At 44.2% G+C, this 26,502-nt stretch overlaps 1 protein-coding gene across 1 annotated transcript; it reads right to left on the reverse strand.

Moving 5' to 3' along the window:
- Positions 1-20,471: 20,471 nt before the first annotated feature.
- On the reverse strand, positions 20,472-25,928 carry LOC103635056 (bidirectional sugar transporter SWEET17). Its single transcript, NM_001363775.1, has 6 exons — positions 25,727-25,928; positions 25,598-25,634; positions 25,282-25,495; positions 24,906-25,070; positions 20,996-21,115; positions 20,472-20,892 (listed from the first exon to the last, which is right to left on the reverse strand). The coding sequence occupies exons 1-6, from the start codon at positions 25,758-25,760 to the stop codon at positions 20,743-20,745; spliced, it is 720 nt and encodes a 239-aa protein (NP_001350704.1). The 5' UTR covers positions 25,761-25,928; the 3' UTR covers positions 20,472-20,742.
- Positions 25,929-26,502: the final 574 nt, after the last annotated feature.

Consider the following 26,502-nt stretch of genomic DNA (forward strand, 5'->3'; position numbering starts at 1 on the left):
GTTTTGATAAACCAAAAGCTTTATTCTACTATTTTCAAAATCTCTCAAGTGGTAGCTAATCCATTTATCGCTTTGGCCTTTATTTTCTCCCCCTTTGGCATCAAGCACCAAAACGGGATCAATCTTGGCCCTTTAACCCCATTGCCTCACCAAAATCTTCAGATAAGAACACAAAGGCAATAAGAGTACATGAGATGAACTTGGAATAAGTTACCCTCTCATCGGAGTGCAGTGGAAGTGTCACACCCGGGTTTTAGGGATCCAAAGCCCGGGCGCGAACATAAACACCAGGTGTGCTGGGACCAAGTCTCACACATATGATGCATAGTGGCACAGGATCGAATGTCACATCTTTACTATATAACAGGAGTTCTATACAAAATAATTAAATAATTACATCATATGAGGAAACGATCCAGCAACCCAAAGTTGACTGGGAGACGACGGCCTAGACCACTCACGAACACATCGCAGCATCCTCCAAGCGCCTCATCCTGTGGTACCTGTTCTTGACCTGTGGGGTGTGTGAGACAGCAAGAGTGAGCTCACATACGTTCATCGCTCAACAAGTTGTGGGGAATAATGTGCATGAACTCGCCAAAGGTGGGAGTTCATGTGAAGTGTAAGGCTTACCAAAGAGGATGGTTAGAGCTGAGCATTGCTTTTAAAGTTGGTCAAAATTTTATTAGCAATTACTAAGTATAAGTAAATACCAACCCAATTAAGTAGTAGAACAAAAGTAACAACATCACCTGCAATGCAATGCATATGACAAATTGAATTTAAGTTCCATAATTTAATCATCAGAGAGTCCTGAGCTGCTCATGACCGTGAGCTCGGCTAGTATACCAGTTTTACACTCTGCAGAGGTGGTACCCTTTACCCACAAGTCATGTTACCCATCTGCCAAGAGATCGCGACTTCCCATACACCTCTACCGAGGAGGCGAGGCAGGGTAACACTACGAGGCCTTTACAAAGTTCCACTAGCTTCAGAAAACCCGCTACAGTTTATAGGAAGCTCCAATGCAGGAATCCCTTGCAGGACCGCCATCACAGCAAAATCCTCCCGAGGGCCTCCCCAGGAATCCCTTGCAGGACCGCCATCACAGCAAAATCCTCCCGAGGGCCTTCCCAGGAATCCCTTGCAGGACCGCCATCACAGCAAAATCCTCCCGAGGGCCTCCCTACACTGACCACTCCCCTACTGCCCTTGCCCCTTTCGGGTAAGGTAGTCCTCCACTAGCTTTCCTAATTAGTCAGCCAAGGGCGTCCCATTAAACCCTTGTGGTGGCACGTGGTTCTCAAGTTAAGCTCTATGTTCCAATTAACATTTAATGATCTTGTCATGAACATAAATAGAATAACAACATAATTGGAACATAGATGTAATGAAATATTAACCCAAAACCATATAAAGCAGTAGCAGAACTACCCAAGTGATTCAGGGGTAAACAAGGTATTCAGGACGAACAAACTAGGGTGACCTATTGGGTCCCATCAAAATTAACCTATGCAGATCATTATGATTAATCAGAACATGAGTGGGTAAAGGAAGTGATCAAGGGCACAACTTGCCTGGGACTTGAGAATCCAGGTACCAGGATGATCTTCAGGTGACACGTGACCTTGCTCTAGTCGTAGCAATACAAACAAACATTGTATAGGCAAAATTAACATTACACCAAACATAAGTACAAACTGAATAATAATAATCTACGCATTGCTACGAGGTCGTAGGAACAAGAATCACTAAATTCGGAGTTACAGTTAGAAAGTTATGGATTTCTGAAGTTATTTAGCACATAGAACAGATTAATTCAAATGAACAATTTTAATTCAAGTTTCATAGCTAAACAGTGTTACTAGTTGATATACAATATTAAAACAAAATTATAGAAACTGGAACGGGTCAATTCGGAGTTAGAATGAATTAAATACGGATTAAACAAGTTTATGGATTTATTTTTATATAAAAACCTATTTTCTAATCCATTTATTCAATTTATCCTATCACTGGACTGCGCCTTAATTAAACAGAAGCGCAGGGGGCTCGGGGATAAAATTCCTAAGGCTCAGTCGACAGTGAGCGAGGACGGCGGGTTGAATAAGAAAAACTGCAGGGGCCTTTGTGTTAATCTGCGCCCGCGAAGGGGTATCGCGGGATCACGGCCGTAGGATTAGAAATCTACGACCCGGATTAGATCCACCCCGTGGATAACTGATGCGCGACCAGCACAGTCAGATCCCGATCCTACGGTCCAAATGGATCTGGCGCCTATATGAGTCTCAACCGATCGATCCAAGATCAACGGTTAACCCCGCCCCGGCCGAAACGTTACAGCCAACCAATCTCCACCGCATAGACTCTATCCAACGGCTAAAACGTGTCCCACCAAGGATCAAATCTCAGCCTTTTACGGAGATCTAACGGTCCAGCGATCGTCATCTACCTCGCTCATCACCCGACCGAACACCCAGCCACGACGTTCGCCAGACACGGCCAAGCCATTACCGGCCGCACTTAAAGCTCGAGTCCCGCCTAAAAACTTCACTCCAGCCACCGCAAAACGAAGAGCAGAGGCCTGCGAGACTGGTACAGGAGTTCTCACCGTGGATGGAAGCAGAGCTGACCGGCCGCGGCGTGTGGATCACGGCGAGGCGCAATACCCTGGCGTCCAGAAGCTTCCTTCGCGCACGCCCCAGAGAAGATCCCGAGCGGCGCCCAAAGCCTAGGCGAGGTCGCATCCGCGGTCGATGTTGCTGGCTACACGATTCTCTCCCCTTTCTCTTTCACGGGTAACAACGGGTTTCTCTCTCCCTCTCGCGGGCAACGGCGATGGTGGCGGACTGGATAAGGTGAGAAGAAGAGGTCGTGGGGCCCGATTTATAGCCCGGGGAACGTGGATTTCAGGCTTAAACAGAATCCGTACTATCCGGTTGGTTACAACTGATTCCGCGATTTGAGCGAAGATTACCTGCGCGCTGACCCAGCAGTCCATGCCAGCGCGAGGAAGACGGAGATGGAGATGGAGACGGAGGGGATGGAGCTGGCCAAGATGGCCCACATGTAAGCGACACAAGATCTGGAGACACGCGCCCCAGCGGAGGCTGACGACTGGGTCCTTTTGGTCAGCACGTGAGGTGGCACGGAGCTGTGTGCGAGTTGGGCCGCGCAGAGAGGAGAAAGTGGGCCGCTGGTGGAGAATTTCGGCCCATGCGCATAGTAACTCTTTTTTTTTTCTTTTCCCATTTTCTGTTTCATTTCTTTCTTATTTGTAAATTTCAAATTTGAATTCAACTGATGTTGTGAACTTATTGTTCTCAATTAAATACATAATTTGAAACTACTAGTATGAATTTTATTTATAAATTTTATTTTGTATTTTATAGTATTTCCTCTTTCCTTCTTTATTTCAAACCCCTAATTCTCAATTTAGGATTCAACTTCATCTCAATTCATTGTTTTATTTCTACTAGGATTATTATTGTTATTATTTTATTGCACAAGCAAACAAAACTCCAAGGGATGCACAAGTTATTTGAGTGTCTTGTGTTAACTATTTATTCTTGTTAAGCAAAGTGTTCTCATGTGATGGTAAATAAATATAACACCCACTTAAAAATAAGAAAATAACCTTTTATATTATTATTATTATTTTTTTACAAATTGGGTATCACAAATCCTACCCCCTTAAAAAGAATCTCGTCCTCGAGATTAGTAAGAAAGAGGATATAGAGGGATTAGTATGTAATTTAGCTTTTAATTTTCCATTAGTTCGAAATTAAGAATCCATTTTTTTATTATAATCTTTAATGGGTGATAAGGAGAGTATAGATATCTAGCCACATATTATGTAGGGTAATGAATGGATAGGTTGGCATAACCAGGATTATGGTAATGAAAGACTCCATCGTGGACAATGGATCTTGATTCATCTGGTGATCTAGCTTGATCTTTGAAGTCTTGAGTTGATGCTTATCCTTTCTTGATGAGGTTGATCATCTTCGGTCTCCAATCTTGGTATCTCCATCTGAGCTAGGGAGTTGTAGTTAAGATGGCTAGGGTCTATGAGTAGGTCATTTTTTTAATCAATAGGTTCACATAAATGGATTGTGCAACTTATTGGGAGTGTATGGCTGAGTTGAGCTATGACATTAACTTAGGCTTAAGTGACTTAGGAGTATGCCTTAATCCTTGTACCAACATTAAGTTACTCACTTTAGATTGGATCAGATCTAGAATAAATTGATATGGTTATTTTAGACTCGATAAGATCTAAATAAATTCTGGATTAGCTCATGGTTGTTATTCTAAAGAGGGATAAATATGCTAATTAGGGCAAGGTGAATCCATAAGGATAAGGTAGAATCTTTTGAGGTCAGTTAGATCTATTAGGATTACATAAAATCTTTTCAAGATAAGATGAGTATCTTTTAAGATGTGATGGATCTATTAAGATAAGGGAGAATCTTTTAATATAAGAGAGAATCTTTTAAAATAAAAGAGAATCTTTTAAGATAAAATGGATCTATTAATATAGGAGAGTATCTTTTTAAGATAAGAGAATCTATTAAGATAGGAAAGGATCTTTCAAGATAAGATTGATCTATTAAAATAGATACACTTTAATGGAGAGTAATCTAGACTGTTTAGTTATCTTATGAATTCTATTTATGCCTATATGTATATGCAGATGTAATTGTGGACATTACTCCACAACTCATCATACTCAATCAAAGATCCAAATCAGACAAGTATCATAAGAACAAACATTGCAGCACATAGATACCTATAAAAAAATAGTTTTGTTTTTGGTCCTTTGAGTAGGTCTCCTATTCCTAAAGATCACTTTAGGCACAGGATTTCAAAGTGTGAAATCCACATTTGTCTTTAGAATGAAAAGGTAAGAATAATCAGAGTAAGCGGAATTAGATGAGAAAAGATTAAGAAAAGTTTAGGGAAGAATCAGAGTGGCAGAGGTAAGTAGATAATGGTTGTCCAGTTCTATCTAGGTTTCGTCCTACAGTCAACATTCCTCTGATACCACTTCTGTCACACCCGGGTTTTAGGGATCCAAAGCCCGGGCGCGAACATAAACACCAGGTGTGCTGGGACCAAGTCTCACACATATGATGCATAGTGGCACAGGATCGAATGTCACATCTTTACTATATAACAGGAGTTCTATACAAAATAATTAAATAATTACATCATATGAGGAAACGATCCAGCAACCCAAAGTTGACTGGGAGACGACGGCCTAGACCACTCACGAACACATCGCAGCATCCTCCAAGCGCCTCATCCTGTGGTACCTGTTCTTGACCTGTGGGGTGTGTGAGACAGCAAGAGTGAGCTCACATACGTTCATCGCTCAACAAGTTGTGGGGAATAATGTGCATGAACTCGCCAAAGGTGGGAGTTCATGTGAAGTGTAAGGCTTACCAAAGAGGATGGTTAGAGCTGAGCATTGCTTTTAAAGTTGGTCAAAATTTTATTAGCAATTACTAAGTATAAGTAAATACCAACCCAATTAAGTAGTAGAACAAAAGTAACAACATCACCTGCAATGCAATGCATATGACAAATTGAATTTAAGTTCCATAATTTAATCATCAGAGAGTCCTGAGCTGCTCATGACCGTGAGCTCGGCTAGTATACCAGTTTTACACTCTGCAGAGGTGGTACCCTTTACCCACAAGTCATGTTACCCATCTGCCAAGAGATCGCGACTTCCCATACACCTCTACCGAGGAGGCGAGGCAGGGTAACACTACGAGGCCTTTACAAAGTTCCACTAGCTTCAGAAAACCCGCTACAGTTTATAGGAAGCTCCAATGCAGGAATCCCTTGCAGGACCGCCATCACAGCAAAATCCTCCCGAGGGCCTCCCCAGGAATCCCTTGCAGGACCGCCATCACAGCAAAATCCTCCCGAGGGCCTTCCCAGGAATCCCTTGCAGGACCGCCATCACAGCAAAATCCTCCCGAGGGCCTCCCTACACTGACCACTCCCCTACTGCCCTTGCCCCTTTCGGGTAAGGTAGTCCTCCACTAGCTTTCCTAATTAGTCAGCCAAGGGCGTCCCATTAAACCCTTGTGGTGGCACGTGGTTCTCAAGTTAAGCTCTATGTTCCAATTAACATTTAATGATCTTGTCATGAACATAAATAGAATAACAACATAATTGGAACATAGATGTAATGAAATATTAACCCAAAACCATATAAAGCAGTAGCAGAACTACCCAAGTGATTCAGGGGTAAACAAGGTATTCAGGACGAACAAACTAGGGTGACCTATTGGGTCCCATCAAAATTAACCTATGCAGATCATTATGATTAATCAGAACATGAGTGGGTAAAGGAAGTGATCAAGGGCACAACTTGCCTGGGACTTGAGAATCCAGGTACCAGGATGATCTTCAGGTGACACGTGACCTTGCTCTAGTTGTAGCAATACAAACAAACATTGTATAGGCAAAATTAACATTACACCAAACATAAGTACAAACTGAATAATAATAATCTACGCATTGCTACGAGGTCGTAGGAACAAGAATCACTAAATTCGGAGTTACAGTTAGAAAGTTATGGATTTCTGAAGTTATTTAGCACATAGAACAGATTAATTCAAATGAACAATTTTAATTCAAGTTTCATAGCTAAACAGTGTTACTAGTTGATATACAATATTAAAACAAAATTATAGAAACTGGAACGGGTCAATTCGAAGTTAGAATGAATTAAATACGGATTAAACAAGTTTATGGATTTATTTTTATATAAAAACCTATTTTCTAATCCATTTATTCAATTTATCCTATCACTGGACTGCGCCTTAATTAAACAGAAGCGCAGGGGGCTCGGGGATAAAATTCCTAAGGCTCAGTCGACAGTGAGCGAGGACGGCGGGTTGAATAAGAAAAACTGCAGGGGCCTTTGTGTTAATCTGCGCCCGCGAAGGGGTATCGCGGGATCACGGCCGTAGGATTAGAAATCTACGACCCGGATTAGATCCACCCCGTGGATAACTGATGCGCGACCAGCACAGTCAGATCCCGATCCTACGGTCCAAATGGATCTGGCGCCTATATGAGTCTCAACCGATCGATCCAAGATCAACGGTTAACCCCGCCCCGGCCGAAATGTTACAGCCAACCAATCTCCACCGCATAGACTCTATCCAACGGCTAAAACGTGTCCCACCAAGGATCAAATCTCAGCCTTTTACGGAGATCTAACGGTCCAGCGATCGTCATCTACCTCGCTCATCACCCGACCGAACACCCAGCCACGACGTTCGCCAGACACGGCCAAGCCATTACCGGCCGCACTTAAAGCTCGAGTCCCGCCTAAAAACTTCACTCCAGCCACCGCAAAACGAAGAGCAGAGGCCTGCGAGACTGGTACAGGAGTTCTCACCGTGGATGGAAGCAGAGCTGACCGGCCGCGGCGTGTGGATCACGGCGAGGCGCAATACCCTGGCGTCCAGAAGCTTCCTTCGCGCACGCCCCAGAGAAGATCCCGAGCGGCGCCCAAAGCCTAGGCGAGGTCGCATCCGCGGTCGATGTTGCTGGCTACACGATTCTCTCCCCTTTCTCTTTCACGGGTAACAACGGGTTTCTCTCTCCCTCTCGCGGGCAACGGCGATGGTGGCGGACTGGATAAGGTGAGAAGAAGAGGTCGTGGGGCCCGATTTATAGCCCGGGGAACGTGGATTTCAGGCTTAAACAGAATCCGTACTATCCGGTTGGTTACAACTGATTCCGCGATTTGAGCGAAGATTACCTGCGCGCTGACCCAGCAGTCCATGCCAGCGCGAGGAAGACGGAGATGGAGATGGAGACGGAGGGGATGGAGCTGGCCAAGATGGCCCACATGTAAGCGACACAAGATCTGGAGACACGCGCCCCAGCGGAGGCTGACGACTGGGTCCTTTTGGTCAGCACGTGAGGTGGCACGGAGCTGTGTGCGAGTTGGGCCGCGCAGAGAGGAGAAAGTGGGCCGCTGGTGGAGAATTTCGGCCCATGCGCATAGTAACTCTTTTTTTTTTCTTTTCCCATTTTCTGTTTCATTTCTTTCTTATTTGTAAATTTCAAATTTGAATTCAACTGATGTTGTGAACTTATTGTTCTCAATTAAATACATAATTTGAAACTACTAGTATGAATTTTATTTATAAATTTTATTTTGTATTTTATAGTATTTCCTCTTTCCTTCTTTATTTCAAACCCCTAATTCTCAATTTAGGATTCAACTTCATCTCAATTCATTGTTTTATTTCTACTAGGATTATTATTGTTATTATTTTATTGCACAAGCAAACAAAACTCCAAGGGATGCACAAGTTATTTGAGTGTCTTGTGTTAACTATTTATTCTTGTTAAGCAAAGTGTTCTCATGTGATGGTAAATAAATATAACACCCACTTAAAAATAAGAAAATAACCTTTTATATTATTATTATTATTTTTTTACAAATTGGGTATCACAGGAAGTCTTTCATGGTCCAAGTCCACCGTTTCCCTTTCAAACCTCCTTTGAGACTCCTTTGTTGAGGTCGGTGTGTCCGTCGGTTCCCATCGGAGTCTTTGTGGGCTTGGCGTCCTTCATCCCAAACCGCTTCAGCAAGTCTTGCGTGTACTTCGTTTGGGAGATGAAAGTGTCGTCCTTGAGTTGCTTCACTTGGAACCCAAGGAAGTAGTTCAACTCGCCCATCATCGACATCTCGAATTTCTGCGTCATAACCCTGCTAAACTCTTCACAAGACTTTTGATTAGTAGAACCAAATATTATGTCATCGACATAAATTTGGCACACAAAAAGATCACCATCGCAAGTCTTAATAAAAAGAGTTGGATCGGCTTTCCCAACCTTGAAAGCATTAGCAATTAAAAAGTCTCTAAGGCATTCATACCATGCTCTTGGGGCTTGCTTAAGTCCATAGAGCGCCTTAGAGAGCTTACACACGTGGTCGGGGTACCGTTCATCCTCGAAGCCAGGGGGTTGTTCCACGTACACCTCCTCCTTGATCGGTTCGTTGAGGAAAGCGCTCTTCACATCCATTTGGTACAACCTGAAAGAATGGTGAGCGGCATATGCTAGCAAGATACGAATTGATTCTAGCCTAGCCACAGGAGCAAAAGTCTCCTCAAAGTCCAAACCTGCGACTTGGGCATAACCTTTTGCCACAAGTCGAGCCTTGTTCCTCGTCACCACCCTGTGCTCGTCCTGTTTGTTGCGGAACACCCACTTGGTTCCCACAACATTTTGCTTGGGACGAGGCACCAGTGTCCAAACTTCATTGCGCTTGAAATTGTTGAGTTCCTCCTGCATGGCCAACATCCAGTCCGGATCTAGCAAGGCCTCTTCTACCCTGAAAGGCTCAATAGAAGAGACAAAGGAGTAATGCTCACAGAAATTAACTAATCTTGAACGAGTAGTTACTCCCTTGCTAATATCACCCAATATTTGGTCGACGGGATGATCCCTTTAACTCGTCGCTCGAACTTGGGTTGGAGGTGCCTGAGGTGCTTCTTCTTCTTCAACTTGATCATCCTGTGCTCCCCCTTGATCATGCGCCTCCACTTGAGGTACCTGTTCGTCATCTTGGGATGGGGGATGCACCATAGTTGAGGAAGACAGTTGATCTTGCTCCAATTGTTCCTGAGGCCACACATCTCCTATCACCATGGTGCGTATCGTGGCCGTTGGAACATCTTCTTCATCTACATCATCAAGATCAACAACTTGCTCTCTTGGAGAGCCATTAGTCTCATCAAATACAACGTCGCTAGAGACTTCAACCAAACCCAATGATTTGTTGAAGACCCTATACGCCTTTGTATTTGAATCATAACCTAATAAAAACCCTTCTACAACTTTGGGAGCAAATTTAGAGGTCCTACCTTTCTTCACAAGAATATAACACTTGCTCCCAAAAACACGAAAATAAGATACATTGGGTTTGTTACCAGTTAGCAGCTCGTATGAAGTCTTCTTGAGGAGGCGGTGAAGGTAGACCCTGTTGATGGCGTGGCAAGCCGTGTTCACGGCTTCCGACCAAAAACGCTCGGGGGTCTTGAACTCTCCAAGCATAGTCCTCGCCATATCAATGAGCGTCCTGTTCTTCCTCTCTACCACACCATTTTGCTGAGGTGTGTAGGGAGCAGAGAACTCGTGCTTGATCCCTTCCTCCTCAAGGAACTCCTCCACTTGAAGATTCTTGAATTCGGACCCGTTGTCGCTCCTTATCTTCTTCACCTTGAGCTCAAACTCATTTTGAGCTCTCCTGAGGAAGCGCTTGAGGGTCCCTTGGGTTTCAGACTTATCCTGCAAAAAGAACACCCAAGTGAAGCGAGAAAAGTCATCAACAATAACTAGACCATACTTACTTCCTCCTATGCTCAGATAGGCGACGGGTTCGAAGAGGTCCATATGCAACAGCTCCAGAGGTCTTGAAGTGGTCATCACATTCTTGCTGTGATGTGCTCCTCCCACTTGTTTACCTGCTTGACAAGCTGCACAAGGTCTATCTTTTTCGAATTGTACATTGGTTAGACCTATCACGTGTTCTCCCTTTAGAAGCTTGTGGAGGTTCTTCATCCCCACATGTGCTAAGCGGCGATGCCACAACCAGCCCATGCAAGTCTTAGCCATTAAGCATGCATCTAGACCGGCCTCCTCTTTTGCAAAATCAACTAAATAAAGTTTGCCGTCTAGTACACCCTTAAAAGCTAGTGAACCATCACATCTTCTAAAGACAGACACATCTACATTTGTAAATAGACAATTATATCCCATATTACATAATTGACTGACAGATAGTAAATTATATCCAAGAGACTCAACTAAAAACACATTAGAGATAGAGTGCTCATTTGATATTGCAATCTTGCCTAAACCTTTCACCTTGCCTTGGTTCCCATCACCGAATATGATTGAATCTTGGGAATCCTTATTCTTGACGTAGGAGGTGAACATCTTCTTCTCCCCCGTCATGTGGTTTGTGCATCCGCTGTCGATAATCCAGCTTGAGCCCCCGGATGCATAAACCTGCAAGGCAAATTTAGGCTTGGGTCTTAGGTACCCAACTCTTGTTGGGTCCTACAAGGTTAGTCACAATTTCCTTAGGGACCCAAATGCAAGTTTTATCACCCTTGCATTTTGCCCCTAATTTCCTAGCAACTATCTTCCTATCCTTTCTACAAATAGCAAAGGAAGCATTTAAAGCATGATAAATTGTAGAGGGACCATTCATAACTTTTCTAGGAACATGAACAATATTCTTCCTAGGCACATGATGAATATTTTTCCTAGGCATATCTCTACCATGCATATAGGAAGAACTGGAAGCATACATAGCATAAGAGTCATAGGCATGTGAATCAAAAGCATTACAACTCCTATGAGACTGTCTTCTATCATTGTACATAAAAGCATGGTTCTTTTTAGTACTACTTGCCATAGGGACCTTCCCTTTCTCCTTGGCGGAGATGGGAGCCTTATGGCTTGTTAAGTTCTTGGCTTCCCTCTTGAAGCCAAGCCCATCCTTAATTGAGGGGTGTCTACCAATCGTGTAGGCATCCCTAGCAAATTTTAGTTTATCAAAATCACTTTTGCTAGCCTTAAGTTGGGCATTAAGACTAGCCATTTCATCATTTAACTTTGCAATAGAAGCTATGTGTTCACTACAAGCATCAATATCAAAATCTTTACATCTATTGCAAATAACAACATTTTCTACACAAGTTGTTGATTTACTAGCTATTTCTAACTTAGCATTCAAATTATCATTAATGCTTCTTAAGCTAGAAATTGTCTCATGGCAAGAAGATAATTCACAAGAAAGCATTTCATTTCTCTTAACTTCTAAGGCATGAGATTTTTGAGCTTCTACAAATTTGTCATGTTCTTCATACAACAAGTCCTCTTGTTTTTCTAAAAGCCTATTTTTATCATTCAAGGCATCAATCAATTCGTTAATTTTATCTACCTTGGTTCTATCTAGGCCCTTAAATAGACATGAATAATCTATTTCATCCTCATCACTAGATTCGTCCTCACTTGAAGAAGCATAGGTAGAGTCTCGAGTACATACCTTCTTCTCCCTTGCCATAAGGCATGTATGACGCTCGTTGGGGAAGAGAGATGACTTGTTGAAGGCGGTGGCGGCGAGTCCTTCATTGTCGGAGTCGGACGAGGAGCAATCTGAATCCCACTCCTTGCCAAGATGTGCCTCGCCCTTTGCCTTCTTATAGTTCTTCTTTTTCTCCCTCTTGTTCCCTTGATCCTGATCACTATCATTGTCGAGACAGTTAGCAATAAAATGACCAAGCTTACCACATTTGAAGCATGAGCGCTTCCCCTTGGTTTTGGTCTTGCTTGGCTGTCCCTTGCGCCCCTTAAGCGCCGTCTTGAATCTCTTGATGATGAGGGCCATCTCTTCATCATTAAGTCCGGCCGCCTCAATTTGTGCTACCTTGCTGGGTAACGCCTCCTTGCTCCTTGTTGCCTTGAGAGCAATGGGTTGAGGCTCATTGATTGGACCGTTTAGAGCGTCGTCCATGTACCTTGCTTCCTTGATCATCATTCGCCCGCTTACAAATTTTCCAAGGACTTCTTCGGGCGACATTTTGGTGTACCTGGGATTCTCACGAATGTTATTCACCAAATGAGGATCAAGAACGGTAAAGGACCTTAGCATCAATCGGACGACGTCGTGGTCTGTCCATCGCGTGCTTCCGTAGCTCCTTATTTTGTTGATAAGGGTCTTGAGCCGGTTGTATGTTTGTGTTGGCTCCTCGCCCCTTATCATCGCGAATCGTCCAAGCTCGCCCTCCACCAACTCCATCTTGGTGAGCAAGGTGACGTCGTTCCCCTCATGTGAAATCTTGAGGGTGTCCCAGATCTGCTTGGCGTTATCCAAGCCGCTCACTTTGTGGTATTCATCCCTGCACAATGAAGCTAGAAGAACAGTAGTAGCTTGTGCATTCTTATGAATTTGCTCATTAATGAACATGGGACTATCCGAACTATCAAAGTGCATTCCACTCTCTACAATCTCCCATATACTAGGATGGAGAGAGAACAAGTGACTACGCATTTTGTGACTCCAAAATCCGTAGTCGTCTCCATCAAAATGAGGAGGTTTACCAAGTAGAATAGATAATAAATGAGCATTTGCACTTTGAGGAATACGCGAATAATCGAAAGAAAAGTTCGAGTTAACCGTCTTTCGTTTGTCGTAGTCGTTGTCGTCGTTGTCCTTGTGGGAAGAAGTGGACTCATCACTGTCGTCGTAGTAGACGATCTCCTTAATGCGCCTTGTCTTCTTCTTCCCATCTTTTCGTCTATGGCCCGAGCCCGAGTCGGTAGGCTTGTCATCCTTCGGCTCGTTGATGAAAGATTCCTTCTCTTTATCGTTGATCACGATACCCTTCCCCTTAGGATCCATCTCTTCGGGCGGTTAGTCCCTTTGTGAAGAGAACGGCTTTGATACCAATTGAGAGCACCTAGAGGGGGGGTGAATAGGTGATCCTGTAAAACTTCAAAACTTAAGCCACAAAAACTTGGTTAAGTGTTAGCGCAATAACCGCCAAGTGGCTAGAGAGGAATCTTCAACAAAACACAATAACCAACAAGAGATCAATCACAGAGATGGCACGGTGGTTATCCCGTGGTTCGGCCAAGACCAACGCTTGCCTACTCCACGTTGTGGCGTCCCAACGGACGAGGGTTGCAATCAACCCCTCTCAAGCGGTCCAAAGACCCACTTGAATACCACGATGTTTTGCTTGCTTTTCTCAATCCCGTTTGCGAGGAATCTCCACAACTTGGAGTCTCTCGCCCTTACACTTGAAATTCACAAAGAAGCACGGAGCAAGGGAGGGATTAGCAACGCACTCAAGACAAGAAATCACAGCAACACCACGCACACAAGTCGCAATGAGAGCTCACAACACAACTCAATGAGTTCACCACTCAACTAGAGCTCTAATTGCTATCGCAAAGAATCAAAGGCGCGGAATCGATGTCTTGGTGCTTAGGAATGTTGTAGGAATGCTTGGTGTGCTCCTCCATGCGCCTAGGGGTCCCTTTTATAGCCCCAAGGCAACTAGGAGCCGTTGAGAGCAATCTAGAAAGGCTGATCTTGCCTTCTGTCGACTGGCGCACCGGACAGTCCGGTGCACACCGGACATGTCCGGTGCCCGATTTCTTTCCATAAATGGCACAGTCGACCGTTGGCAGCCAGAGAGCCGTTGGCGCACCGGACATGTCCGGTGCACACCGGTAGTCTGGTGCCCCCTTCTAGCCGTTGGCTTGGCCACGTGTCCCGCGCAGATCGCGCGGCCGACCGTTGGCTCACCGGACAGTCCGGTGAATTATAGTCGTACGTCGCCGGTGAATTCCCGAGAGCGGCCACTTCGCTCGAGCCAGCCTGGTGCACCGGACACTGTCCGGTGCACCACCGGACAGTCCGGTGCTCCCAGACTCAGCAGAGTCTTGGCTGCTCGAGCCAAGACATTTACAATTGGATTTTTCCTGTTTCCAGCACTTAGACACAATACATTAGTCCATAAAACAATGTACTAAGTCTGAGGAACATACCTTTATCCTTGATTTGTACTTTGTCCACCTTTTTACACTTAGGCACTTGTGTTGGACACTAAATTACCAAAATACTTAGAAATGGCCCAAGGGCACATTTCCCTTTCAATATCCCATATTACATAATTGACTAACTGACAAAAGATTATATCCTAGCGACTCTACTAAAAATACATTGGAGATAGAGTGCTCATTTGAGATGGCAATCTTGCCTAAACCTTTAACCTTGCCTTGATTCCTGTCACCGAATATGATTGAGTCTTGGGAATCCTTGTTCTTGACGTAGGAGGTGAACATCTTCTTCTCCCCCGTCATGTGGTTTGTGCATCCGCTGTCGATAATCCAGCTTGATCCCCCGGATGCATAAACCTGCAAGGCAGATTAGGCTTGGGTCTTAGGTACCCAACTCTTGTTGGGTCCTACAAGGTTAGTAACAATAGCCTTAGGGACCCAAATGCAAGTTTTATCTCCCTTGCATTTTGCCCCTAATTTTCTAGCAACTACTCTCTTATCCTTTCTACAAATAGCAAAGGAAGCATTGCAGGCATGGTAAATTGTAGAATGTTCATTACTCACTTTCCTAGGTGCATGAACAACATTTCTTCTAGGCATATGATGAATAACATTTTTCCTAGCCAAATTTCTATCATTCATAATAGAAGAACTAGAAGCAATCATGGCATGAGAATTAAAAGCATCATAACTTCTATGAACATTCCTAGAAAATCTCCTATCATGGTACATGAAAGCATGGTTCTTTTGAACACTATTAGTCATAGGGGCCTTCCCTTTCTCCTTGGCGGAGATGGGAGCCTTATGACTTGTTAAGTTCTTGGCTTCTCTCTTAAAGCCAAGCCCATCCTTAATTGAGGGGTGTCTACCAATCGTGTAGGCATCCCTTGCAAATTTTAGTTTATCAAATTCACTTTTGCTAGTCTTAAGTTGGGCATTAAGACTAGCCACTTCATCACTTAATTTAGAAATGCAAACTAGGTGTTCACTACAAGCATCAACATTAAAATCTTTACACCTATTGCAAATCATTACATGTTCTACACAAGAGGTTGATTTATTAGCTATTTCTAACTTAGCATTCAAGTCATCATTGATACTCTTTAAGCTAGAAATAGATTCATGGCATGTAGACAATTCACATGAAAGCATTTCATTTCTTTTAACTTCTAAAGCAAGAGAATTTTGTGCACTTACAAATTTATCATGCTCTTCATATAAAAGATCTTCTTGCTTTTCTAAAAGATTATTTTTCTCATTCAAAGCATCAATCAATTCATTGATCTTATCAATTTTAGTTCTATCTAGGCCTTTGAATAAATATGCATAGTCTATTTCATCATCACTAGATTCATCTTCACTTGAAGAAGCATAAGTAGTATTGTTTTGAGTACATACCTTCTTCTCCTTTGCCATGAGGCATGTGTGATGCTCGTTGGGGAAGAGGGATGATTTGTTGAAGGCCGAGGCGGCGAGTCCTTCATTGTCGGAGTCGGACGACGAGCAATTCGAGTCCCACTCCTTGCCAAGATGTGCCTCGCCCTTAGCCTTCTTGTAATTCTTCTTCTTTTCCCTCTTCTTCTCTTGTTCCTGATCACTATCATTATCGGGACGATTAGCGATAAAATGACCAATCTTACCACACTTGAAGCAGGAGCGCTTTCCTTTTGTCTTGCTTTTGTTGGGATGCTCCTTGCGACTTTTGAGCGCCGTCTTGAAACGCTTGATGATGTGAGCCATTTCTTCCTCGTTAAGCCCGGCCGCCTCAATTTGTGCCACCTTGCTAGGTAGCGCCTCCCTGCTACTAGTTGCCTTGAGAGCAATGGCTTGAGGCTCATGGATTGGGCCATTCAACGCATCATCAACTTATCTTGCCTCCTTGATCATCATCCGCCCGCTTACAAACTTCCCAAGTATTTCCTCGAGCGTCATCTTGGTGTACTTAGGATTCTCACGAATATTGTTTACAAGATGTGGATCAAGGATAGTGAAGGACCTTAGCATTTTGGACGTCGTGGTCCGTCCATCGCGTGCTTCCATAGCTCCTTATTTTGTTGACGAGGGTCTTGAGCCTGTTGTACGTTTGGGTTGGCTCCTCCCCCTAATCATCGCGAACCTTCCTAGTTCGCCTTCCACCAACTCCATCTTCGTGAGCATGGTGACGTCGTTCCCCTCATGCGAGATCTTGAGGGTGTCCCAAATCTGCTTGGCGTTATCCAAGCCGCTCACCTTATGATATTCATCCCTGCACAGTGATGCTAAAAGGACAGTAGTAGCTTGTGCATTTTTGTGAATTTGTTCATTTATAAACATGGGACTATCCTTACTATCAAATTGCATTCCATTTTCTACTATCTCCCATATACTTGGATGGAGAGAGAACAGGTGGCTACGCATTTTGTGACTCCAAAATCCGTAGTCCTCTCCATCAAAGTGAGGAGGTTTACCGAGGGGAATGGAAAGCAAATGAGTATTGGAGCTTTGCGGAATACGAGAATAGTCAAAAGAAAAGTTTGAATTGACCGTTTTCTTTTTCTCGTGGTCGTCGTCGTCCTGTTGGGAAGAGGAAGATTCGTCGCTGTCGTAGTAGACTATCTCCTTGATGCGCCTTGTTTTCTTCTTCTTCCCGTCTTTTCTTTTGTGGCTCGAGCCCGAGTCAGTAGGCTTGTCATCTTTTGGATCATTGACGAAGGACTCCTTCTCCTTATCATTGACCACCATCCCCTTGCCCTTAGGATCCATCTCTTCGGGCGATTAGTCCCTTACGTGAAGAGAACGACTCTGATACCAATTGAGAGCACCTAGAGGGGGGGTGAATAGGTGATCCTGTAAAAACTTGAAACTTAATCCACAAAGCTTGATTAGGAGTTAGCCAGTAAAGCCAAGTGGCTAGAGAGGAGTTCTTGCAAAACACAATAACCACAAGAAGATCAACACAGATAGACACAGTGTTTTATCCCGTGGTTCGGCCAAGTCCAACACTTGCCTACTCCACGTTGTGGCTTCCCAACGGACGAGGGTTGCACTCAACCCCTCTCAAGCGATCCAAAGACCCACTTGAATACCACGGTGTTTTGCTTTGTTTACTATATCCCGCTTGCGAGGAATCTCCACAACTTGGAGCCTCTCGCCTTTACAATTTGATGTTCACAAAGAAGCACAGAAGTAAGGATGGGATGAGCAACGCACTCAAGACACAAAATCAGAGCACAACACGCACACAAGTCACAACTCGAGCTCACAACACAACCCGAAGAGTTCTCTACTCAAATGGAGCTCTAGTTGCTATCACAAAGAATCAAATGCGCGGAATTGGAGTCTTGGTGCTTAGGAATGCTTAGAGAATGCTTGGTGTACTCCTCCATGCGCCTAGGGGTCCTTTTTATAGCCCCAAGGCAGCTAGGAGCCGTTGAGAGCATTCCAGGAAGGCAATTCTTGCCTTCTGTCGCCTGGCGCACCAGATAGTCCGGTGCAGATTTCTTTCCTGTTTTGGTGCAGCCGACCGTTGGCGATTTGGAGCCGTTGGCGCACCGGACACTGTCCGGTGCACACCGGACAGTCCGGTGCCCCCTTCAGACCGTTGGCCCGGCCATGCGTCACGCGCGGATTGCGCGGCCGACCGTTGGCGCGCCCGACCGTTGGCTCACCGGACAGTCCGGTGCTCACCGGACAGTCCGGTGCACATCGGACAGTCTGGTGAATTTTAGTCGTACGCCGCCGACGATTTCCCGAGAGCGGGCTTTTCACCAGAGCCAGCCTGGCGCACCGGACACTGTCCGGTGCACCACCGGACAGTCCGGTGCACCCAGACCGAGAAGCCTTTTGGCTGTACACAACCAACTTCTTCATGATTGTTTCTCCTGTTTCTAGCACTTAGACACAATACATTAGTCTTCAAAACAACGTAGTAAGTCTAGAAACATACCTTTAATCTTGATTTGTACTTCTAGATTCCTTGGCATAATTTAACACTTAAGCACTTGTGTTGGACACTTAATCACCAAAATACTTAGAAATGGCCCAAGGGCACATTTCCCTTTCACCTGCGTACGCGCGGACCGTCCGGCCCTAGGGCGCGGACCGTCCGGTCGTCAGGCAGGAGCCCTAGCCTTGCACCAGACCGCGGACCGTCCGGCCCCAGGCCGCGGACAGTCCGCCCCTGTGCAGAGAGCACTACCGCGCCTCGCACCAGGCCGCGGACAGTCCGGCCCCCGCGCGCGGACCGTCCGCCCCTATGCAGAGGGCACCGCCACGGTTCTTGTTGAGTGTTTGGCGCTCCAAAAAGGCGTCAACACATGCCTAGCTAATGGAAGACTGCAGACATACGTAACCCATGCCTCAAGGCAACCTTGGTGCTCACTAGGGGTGAAAATGGATGGATACAGACGGATAATAGGTCATCCCGTATCCTACCCTAATATATTTTAATCGGATTCGGGACCGGATACGGATAGTTAGAAACAGGACGGATACGGATATAGGGACCGGATATTTATTCGGGCGGATAAGAGACGGATACAGATATTGTGTAGTCAGATACATTGTGGATAACATGTACTTATCGGATAATGAATACATTCGCTATAATTCAGTTGGTCCAACATGGTAATAATACAACATAGTACTCTAACATAAGTTCACATCACCCAAGAGTTCGACCGCGAGGCGCCTCCTATTGTTGTTGCCGAGACGCCGGAGCCGATGACGACGACCGGCGACGACGATGGGTGGCGACGAGTTGGGACCGGACCTGCTGGCATGGGGCGGCTACATCGTGCGAGCGCGGGTGAACATCGCCTGGCTGGCTGGCTGCAGACTTGCACGGAAGCCGTTGTGGCGCGGTGGCAGGGTCGAAGTGGCACACGCCGGTGGCGGCGCGGCGGTGCAGTCGGTCGGTCTCCAGTGCCAGAGCTGCGGCGGCGCCTTGCCCAGTCCTAGCGTCTGGCCGTCCGCCCAAGCCAAGACCCGATCACCCGAGTGCACTAAAAAAATTAACGGGCCTCAGCAGCCTCAGCCTTTGGCTACGGCCCACACACATATGGGCTGACGACCGTGAGAGCCTGAGACGCACGGCTGAGACGCATGGTGGAGAAAAGGTACCGGGTACCCGGCAGCTGGGTACCCGTATCCGCTCGCCAGTTTCAGGTATTTACCGGGTATTGGCTGTTCTGTATCCGTCCCGTATCCGATGAGTTTTTATCCGGATAGTACCCGTATCCATCTCGGATGAAAAAAATACTCATACCCATATCCGAAAAATGGTCCCGAACCAGTACCCGTTTTGGGTACCCTACCCGTTTTCACTCCTAGTGCTCACATTATTTATATATAGATTATTCATTTCCAATAATCATACGTACATATAAATATTAAATATTCTTTCACATAATTTCATCGTACGAAAAATATTCTTAATTTCCTTCTACATATATATAGCAAATGCGGGTATGTGGGTTCACAGTGAACTCGTAATCTTTGTGAAGTTGTCAATTTTGAACTTGTGATTTTAAAACTTGTCATATTGTTAACTTGTAATAATTGTGAACTTGTTATATTGGAATATTTTTATATTTGTATGGTTACCGATCGTATTTAAAATTCTGATCGTTATCTGTGTATTTTCCGTACCGAACCTCCAATATTGATACTGTTTCCGTTTCTAAAGTTACCATATTTTATGTCATTTCCGATATAAAATATAAAAACGGACACAGACACAGTTGGAGCCGTGGAACCAATCCGACCTCAAATCTACAATACTGCAAAGCATGCGAGGGGCCTGGTTTGTGTTTCCTAGAAGAAGATTGGCTGCACTTTTACACTACTAAAACAAGCTTCCCTCGATAATCAAATGTATGGATTTTCACCATTTCTTCATTATATTGACAACACCCTTCTCTGGCAAAACTACCGTGCTAACAATCTAACATCTTCGAAGCTTATACCAAAGAAAGAAACAATCCATGGAGGTCACAAGTTTACATGAATTTTCAAACAATAAAAATTGGTAACCTCTTGCATGCATGCATGCTGGTAGGTACCGTTGGTCTTGGAAGTTTTTGACAGCAAGAGACTTCTATGCTATACTCCAGCGCGCGCACTGATCGAAGCTCATCATCAGACATGGCTAGATGCTTCTCCCCGGTCGGAGGCCAGAAGAGGCGAGGACGCTGTTTCTTTGCTGCATTGGGAGGCCTTGCTGTTCATGTAGATCGCGTAGACGATCAGCTGGATGGTGCCAAGCACGAAGCCTATCCCATTGGGGATCTGCATGCAGAGAGCGATCGAGAGGTTCTGTTTAGTATGGGTAGCGGAAAAGACAGAGGTTGGGGAAGAAGATCGAGAAGAACAGAGAGGCTTTAAACATTACCCCGAGGAAGATGTCGCGGTCAAGCACCGCGTACGTTGCCCAGACGCCTCCGTTGAGGAAGAGGAAGAAGGACAGGAAGAATGGCATGAACTCCACGCTCTTTGTCGTGATCACCGTTTTCTGAAAATGTAGGTACAACGAGATGACGGGTAAAAATGAGGTGCCGGTGATACTAATCACACATCCATTACGTTGCAGGGTACGGTGAATTTCATCGCGTATTGTTCTATTCTATGGTTAGTTGCTCTGCATGGGCCTGTTCAGGCAATCGCCAACTCATGCGAAGCCATGGTTATAGGTTCCCTGAGCTGGAATCAACTTTTTTCAATTCAAGTATTCAACTTGCATTGGCATGGGTTAATTATTGCTTATGTTTTCTTAGATAATTTTTTAATTTAAAATTTAAGGGCGTTCATATAGTGGTATTTTGTGAATTTATACAATACTTGATGTATGTGTTATATATATATATATATATATATATGTGTCTAGATTTAGGACCAAAGCGAGTATTGTTTATTATAAATTTAGTTAAATTTAAACTACTCTGACAGATAGGGATATCATAGTTATATTTGCTTCACGGACGGAGCGGGTAATTTTGTAAGAAAACGTGAAGCAACAGGGATGTGACATGACCCCGGGAAGGGATGGGTGGTCTGGTTGAATTTGGCGCCACGTACGGTCCTGGTTTCGCTTTCGATGGAACCAATCAGAAAATATCGATGGAACCAATCAGAAAATTCAGAGAGCGAAACCCCACCCGACGAGGACCGCAAGAACACGTACGGCCGACACAAATAGCAGGTCCGGCCTGTCAATACAGCTAAGGTAATGGCATGGACATGATGACATGTCGCGATATTAATTTTGCCAAGAGTTTGGAATCTGTAGGAGTCACGTCGTGCACTCGTAGTACTACTAGAGTATGCTACCCATTTTACACACGTGCTTCTCGGTAAACCCAAGCAACACACGGAGTACGCTTTCTTTCTCTCTATGGCAAACAATTGTGAACACAAGTTGATTTGTCCCTTGTGGTTCGAGTTGATGATAAGTGATTGTCAACGGATAGTATTTTGATGTAGTCGGTGGACTGACCAGAGTATGAGTTATGTATTGTGCAACCATGTCTCTCGGCTTATGGTGTGCAGGTGTGAAGTACATGTATGTTGTTCAATGGCGAATGTGAAGGTCACACGAGGGTTTATGCCGATAGACGGAGAGTGATGAAAGACGAGCACTAGGACTTGACCAAGGGGTCGGAGGAGCCGGTTGACAAGTTGTGGTGGCTCACACCTAGGACACGCACTAGCGCGAGGACATGACAGAGTGGCTTGTGTCGCACTGTCGCCGATGCGGTCAAGGACTAATGGGACATGTGTCCAGGACGTGGGGACGCGCATGCGATGCACTACTCGCGGTGGTTTTGTGGTTGAGCCTCAAAACCACCCATCTGCTGGTTTTGCTGAGTTTGGGCCTCAAAACTTGACGGTGGCGGTTTCGGCAGGAATCAGAGGTGGCACATGACATCATCACAAAGGGTGTGTCGAGGCGAAGCAACTTTGTGTAGAGCGCGTGGTCGTCTGATCAAAATCCTAGGAGTTGATCCATTTTGCCCCGGCTAAGTGGATATGATGTATCCATCACCTCTATAAATAGATATGTGGGCTTTTATTGACATCCATCTCTTTTGGCAAAATTCATTTGGTTTTTGTTTAGAATACCCATATTCTAAACAAAAACCAATAAACCAAATGAACTTAGCCAAAGAATACCGGTATTCTAAACAAAAAACCAAATGTATCTAGGGGTACCATTTTGAAATCGTAAGATTACTATTTGGCCGATGTGCTTCTGGTTTGAACGATTTCTTCATCTCAATTGAAGTTAAGTGCTAAATTTTAGTTTTTTGTAATAAAATTTGATTGGCTCTCATTCACCTCTTCTGGTCCTTCACAAATAAGGTCTAAATTTAAGTTTTTAACAATAAAATTTGATTGGCTCTAATTCACCCCTTCTGGTCATTTCACCGGTCCTTCAAAAATAAGGTCTTTAATTTCGATTGTCTAATATCAGTTGATAATCCAGTACTATAGCCGGTTGTGAACCGATGCTCACATTTTTTTTCTAATAGCTACTGTTCTTGCACAAAATGTGTGATGTAGAATTAAGTAAATAAAGAATCGTATGTAGAGGACAACGCGTGTTCCTTGCATGGTGATTATTTAATTCTGTGGAATACTCTACCCCGTTAACTGCCCAGAGAACCAATAACCAGCTAATAATCTTTTAAAAAAGAAAAGGACAAAATAATAATACGGCAAACTTGATTTTGCAAGAAATGGTAATAAGTTGACCAATCTTTGCTTGTCTCTCATGACATAATATATGATTTCTGTATAAGTTAATCTGCATCAAACCGAAGCAATGTTCTCTTTTCATTCAAATTAAAATCTAAATATGTTTATTTTTAATTTATTTATTTATGGCTTGTAAACCATCATTAATTTCTAGTATCTGAATTTGAGTCTCTAACTATACTTGTGGAAATAGTTTCATATAATCCTAACAAATAGAAATTAAAGGCAGAGGGAGGAATTCGATTTGGCATGCCAGAGAAGAAAGATATCAAAGGAAAAAAATCTGTCATCCAATTATCGGCGTGAGGTCGTCCCTAACTTTTAGTCGTAGCACACCGTGTATATAGCCGTAAAATCATACTTTCTACACAGTTTTACGCTGTAATATGTATTATTTACAAAGTGGAGCAAAAGATAGGAGGTGGAACGAGTAAGGTTGCTTGCACGTGCCCCACACGGCCACACCTAGCTACAAGCACCAAAATATAAATTTACTTTTTATTATACCTAATAAAAGCTTTAGAAATGATTCGTTGAGGTATATAATGTAATATTAATATTATTATATGGATTTTACATACAGCTTATGTACCATATATATCTATATTTATTATATTATTCCTGCAAGTGGAATTGTGGAAGTGGATCGAACATCTGCTAAAAATAAGAGAAAAAACAGGGGCAGTTGAGGACCTACATACTAAGAAATGTTTTTCTATTGTACAATATCCCTGACACATGATTCTCCCCCAAAATATATAACTATTTCCACAATATGTCACTATATATCCCTATTGCTTGGGGCACATGTGTTTTGCTTGGACTTCTGTCCTTATATTTAATAAATAATCATGAAAGGGACAACACAACATAAAATAATCGCCCCACAAAGCGCCCTGTCCATTATAATAAACACCGAGTATTTTATCGTCGATCCATCGTGGACAGACATGGATCGCCAGAATGAAAATATCTTGAGCAGCTTTATTATTATTATTATCATTTATATATCTCCAAACTTGAACTATACTCTACTTTGTCTGTGGGGCCAAGTGGCATCAATATTATTATATGGTATATATTAGATCATGGATCGAAACTCACTATTATAATATAGTTACCGTTACATGACAATAATTTCATTGCTCAATGTTATCATCCATAAGTTTTGCTGGCCCATTAGCAGTTTGCTAGCTATATACTATATATGTGTGTGTGAAATTAGTTTATTTTCTTTTGCAATGTAAAAATTTAGCCCGTGCTAATTAAATTTAACTGAAAAGATCGTGATGTTTCAAGGCCGTGCACGGTCAGCTATAAAAGGAAAATTAAGGAGAAATGTGCATCTCAAAATCGACTTACGGCGAACAAATAAATTAAGTCTCACTAAGGGCTAGTTTAGAAACTTAATTTTTTTTGGGATTCTTGGGAATTAAGTGAAATTCTCGGGAATTAATACCAGAGGGGATTTAAGTTTCTAAAATAACCAAAAAAGGAAAGAAAAGAGGAATAGTGTATAAATATGCATGTGAGGAAAAAAAACTTACCATAGAAGCAAGGGGTGACCCGTACATGAGCACATTGAGGCAGGCACATATCATTCCTATCACCATAATTCTCAATTCAAATTCACTGATGGCGAATGTGGTGGCCGCAAACACGACTCCGAAGCCACCGATGTCCAACGCTGCTGCCAGCTTCGCGGTCTTAACCTGCATAATCATAATTGCGATAAAGGAACAAACTATAATATAAGGCAACACATGCTTTTCTTTAATAAACGAATGGTGGTTGTGCTTTTCTTTAACTATATACTCCGTAATTCCTAAGACTCAAGTGCTTGAAGAAAGAATTATGCAGAATTAAGCAACGGATTGTGTGAGTGAACTATATATACTGGCCCCAGCTGCTCCGACCCCTCACCCTTGTGGCATGGTTGGCGGCGTAGACGATGAAGAGGACGACGTAGATGGCCTCCATGACAGCCCCAAAGCCATTGACGGTGGCGACGAGGAAGCCGTCAGGCTTGGTGAGGCCGTAGTAGAGCCACAGCAGCGCGTTGAGCAGCGTCAACACGTACGGCGCCGGCTCGAACTCCTCCGTCGTCCCGCCCCGCACGATCCTCCAGAACGTCTTGCTGTATCCATGCATGGATTGGTGCCCGTGGTGGTGTTCAGAAAGAAAGCTAGCTAGCAACAGCGACGACAGGGAAACCATATATATGGAGAAAGACACTTACATAGGCGATATGAAGACGAGAACTGAGATGATGTTGCCTATTTCAATGTAGAAGAAGAAGATAAGGAAAGCTGGACGAATGAAGACTAATAATAATAACAAAGCAGTTCAGAATGATACACAAGCTTACCTATGACGCCGATGATGAAGAGGGTGGAATCCATGGAAGCTCTGGCGGATACAGCAGACAGACAGGCCTGGTGGGAGAACGAAGGCCACCGGCCGGTTCGAAGGGAATTAGCAAAACGCGGTGGATCCAAACAGGACGACGTATATACGATACGGATGAGATCCACAGTCAGCTCAGCTGCTTTCTCTGCTGCCCTTGAGCGGGAGCGGGAGAGAGGACCAGGGCCGCTGATGCATACTACTTCAAGCAGCCTGAGGCTATCCGCAACCGTTACCCCTAAATTTTTCTCCCTATATCACTTTTTTCCCCTATTTCCCCTCCTATTTTTTTCATCTCCCGCAGCGGTTCCCCCTAAATACTCCCCCTATACCCCACTACCACTATAAAATATCATTTTCTATACCAACTATCAATTTTTTATCTACTAACAATTACTCGTGGACCCACAGCACAGTGTTTAGGGTGATGAACAGTGACACGCTAGATCTGGGGGGAGAGAGAAGGGGACCGACACGTAGGGGGCACTGTAGGGGGCACCGCTGCGGCCATAGGGTGCCCCCTACAGCCGACATGCAAGGTGAGGGGGAGGGGTAGGGTCGACCGCTGCGGTCAGTCTGAGGTAGACAGGCCGGCCGTGTAGGCGCGCTGCAATTATAGCCAGCTAGGCCGAGCTATAGCCCGCCCTTGTTACTGGTACGCGTTCACCCATGAGGCAGCATGATGCCCAGCTAGCAGTGACATGAACATCAGAACATGCGAACGACTCAGGGTCAGGG

Source organism: Zea mays, chromosome 8 (genome assembly GCF_902167145.1).
Source record: "Zea mays cultivar B73 chromosome 8, Zm-B73-REFERENCE-NAM-5.0, whole genome shotgun sequence".
Classification (NCBI taxonomy): domain Eukaryota; kingdom Viridiplantae; phylum Streptophyta; class Magnoliopsida; order Poales; family Poaceae; genus Zea; species Zea mays.

Excerpts from the sequence above, each read along its gene's own strand:
- LOC103635056 (NM_001363775.1), bottom strand. The coding sequence starts at position 25,760 with ATGGATTCCACCCTCTTCATCATCGGCGTCATAG. Across the intron at positions 25,071-25,281 it reads CCGCCAACCATGCCACAAGG|GTTAAGACCGCGAAGCTGGC; the intron begins GTGAGGGGTCGG and ends ATGATTATGCAG. Across the intron at positions 21,116-24,905 it reads GGTCACCCCTTGCTTCTATG|AAAACGGTGATCACGACAAA; the intron begins GTAAGTTTTTTT and ends CTACATTTTCAG.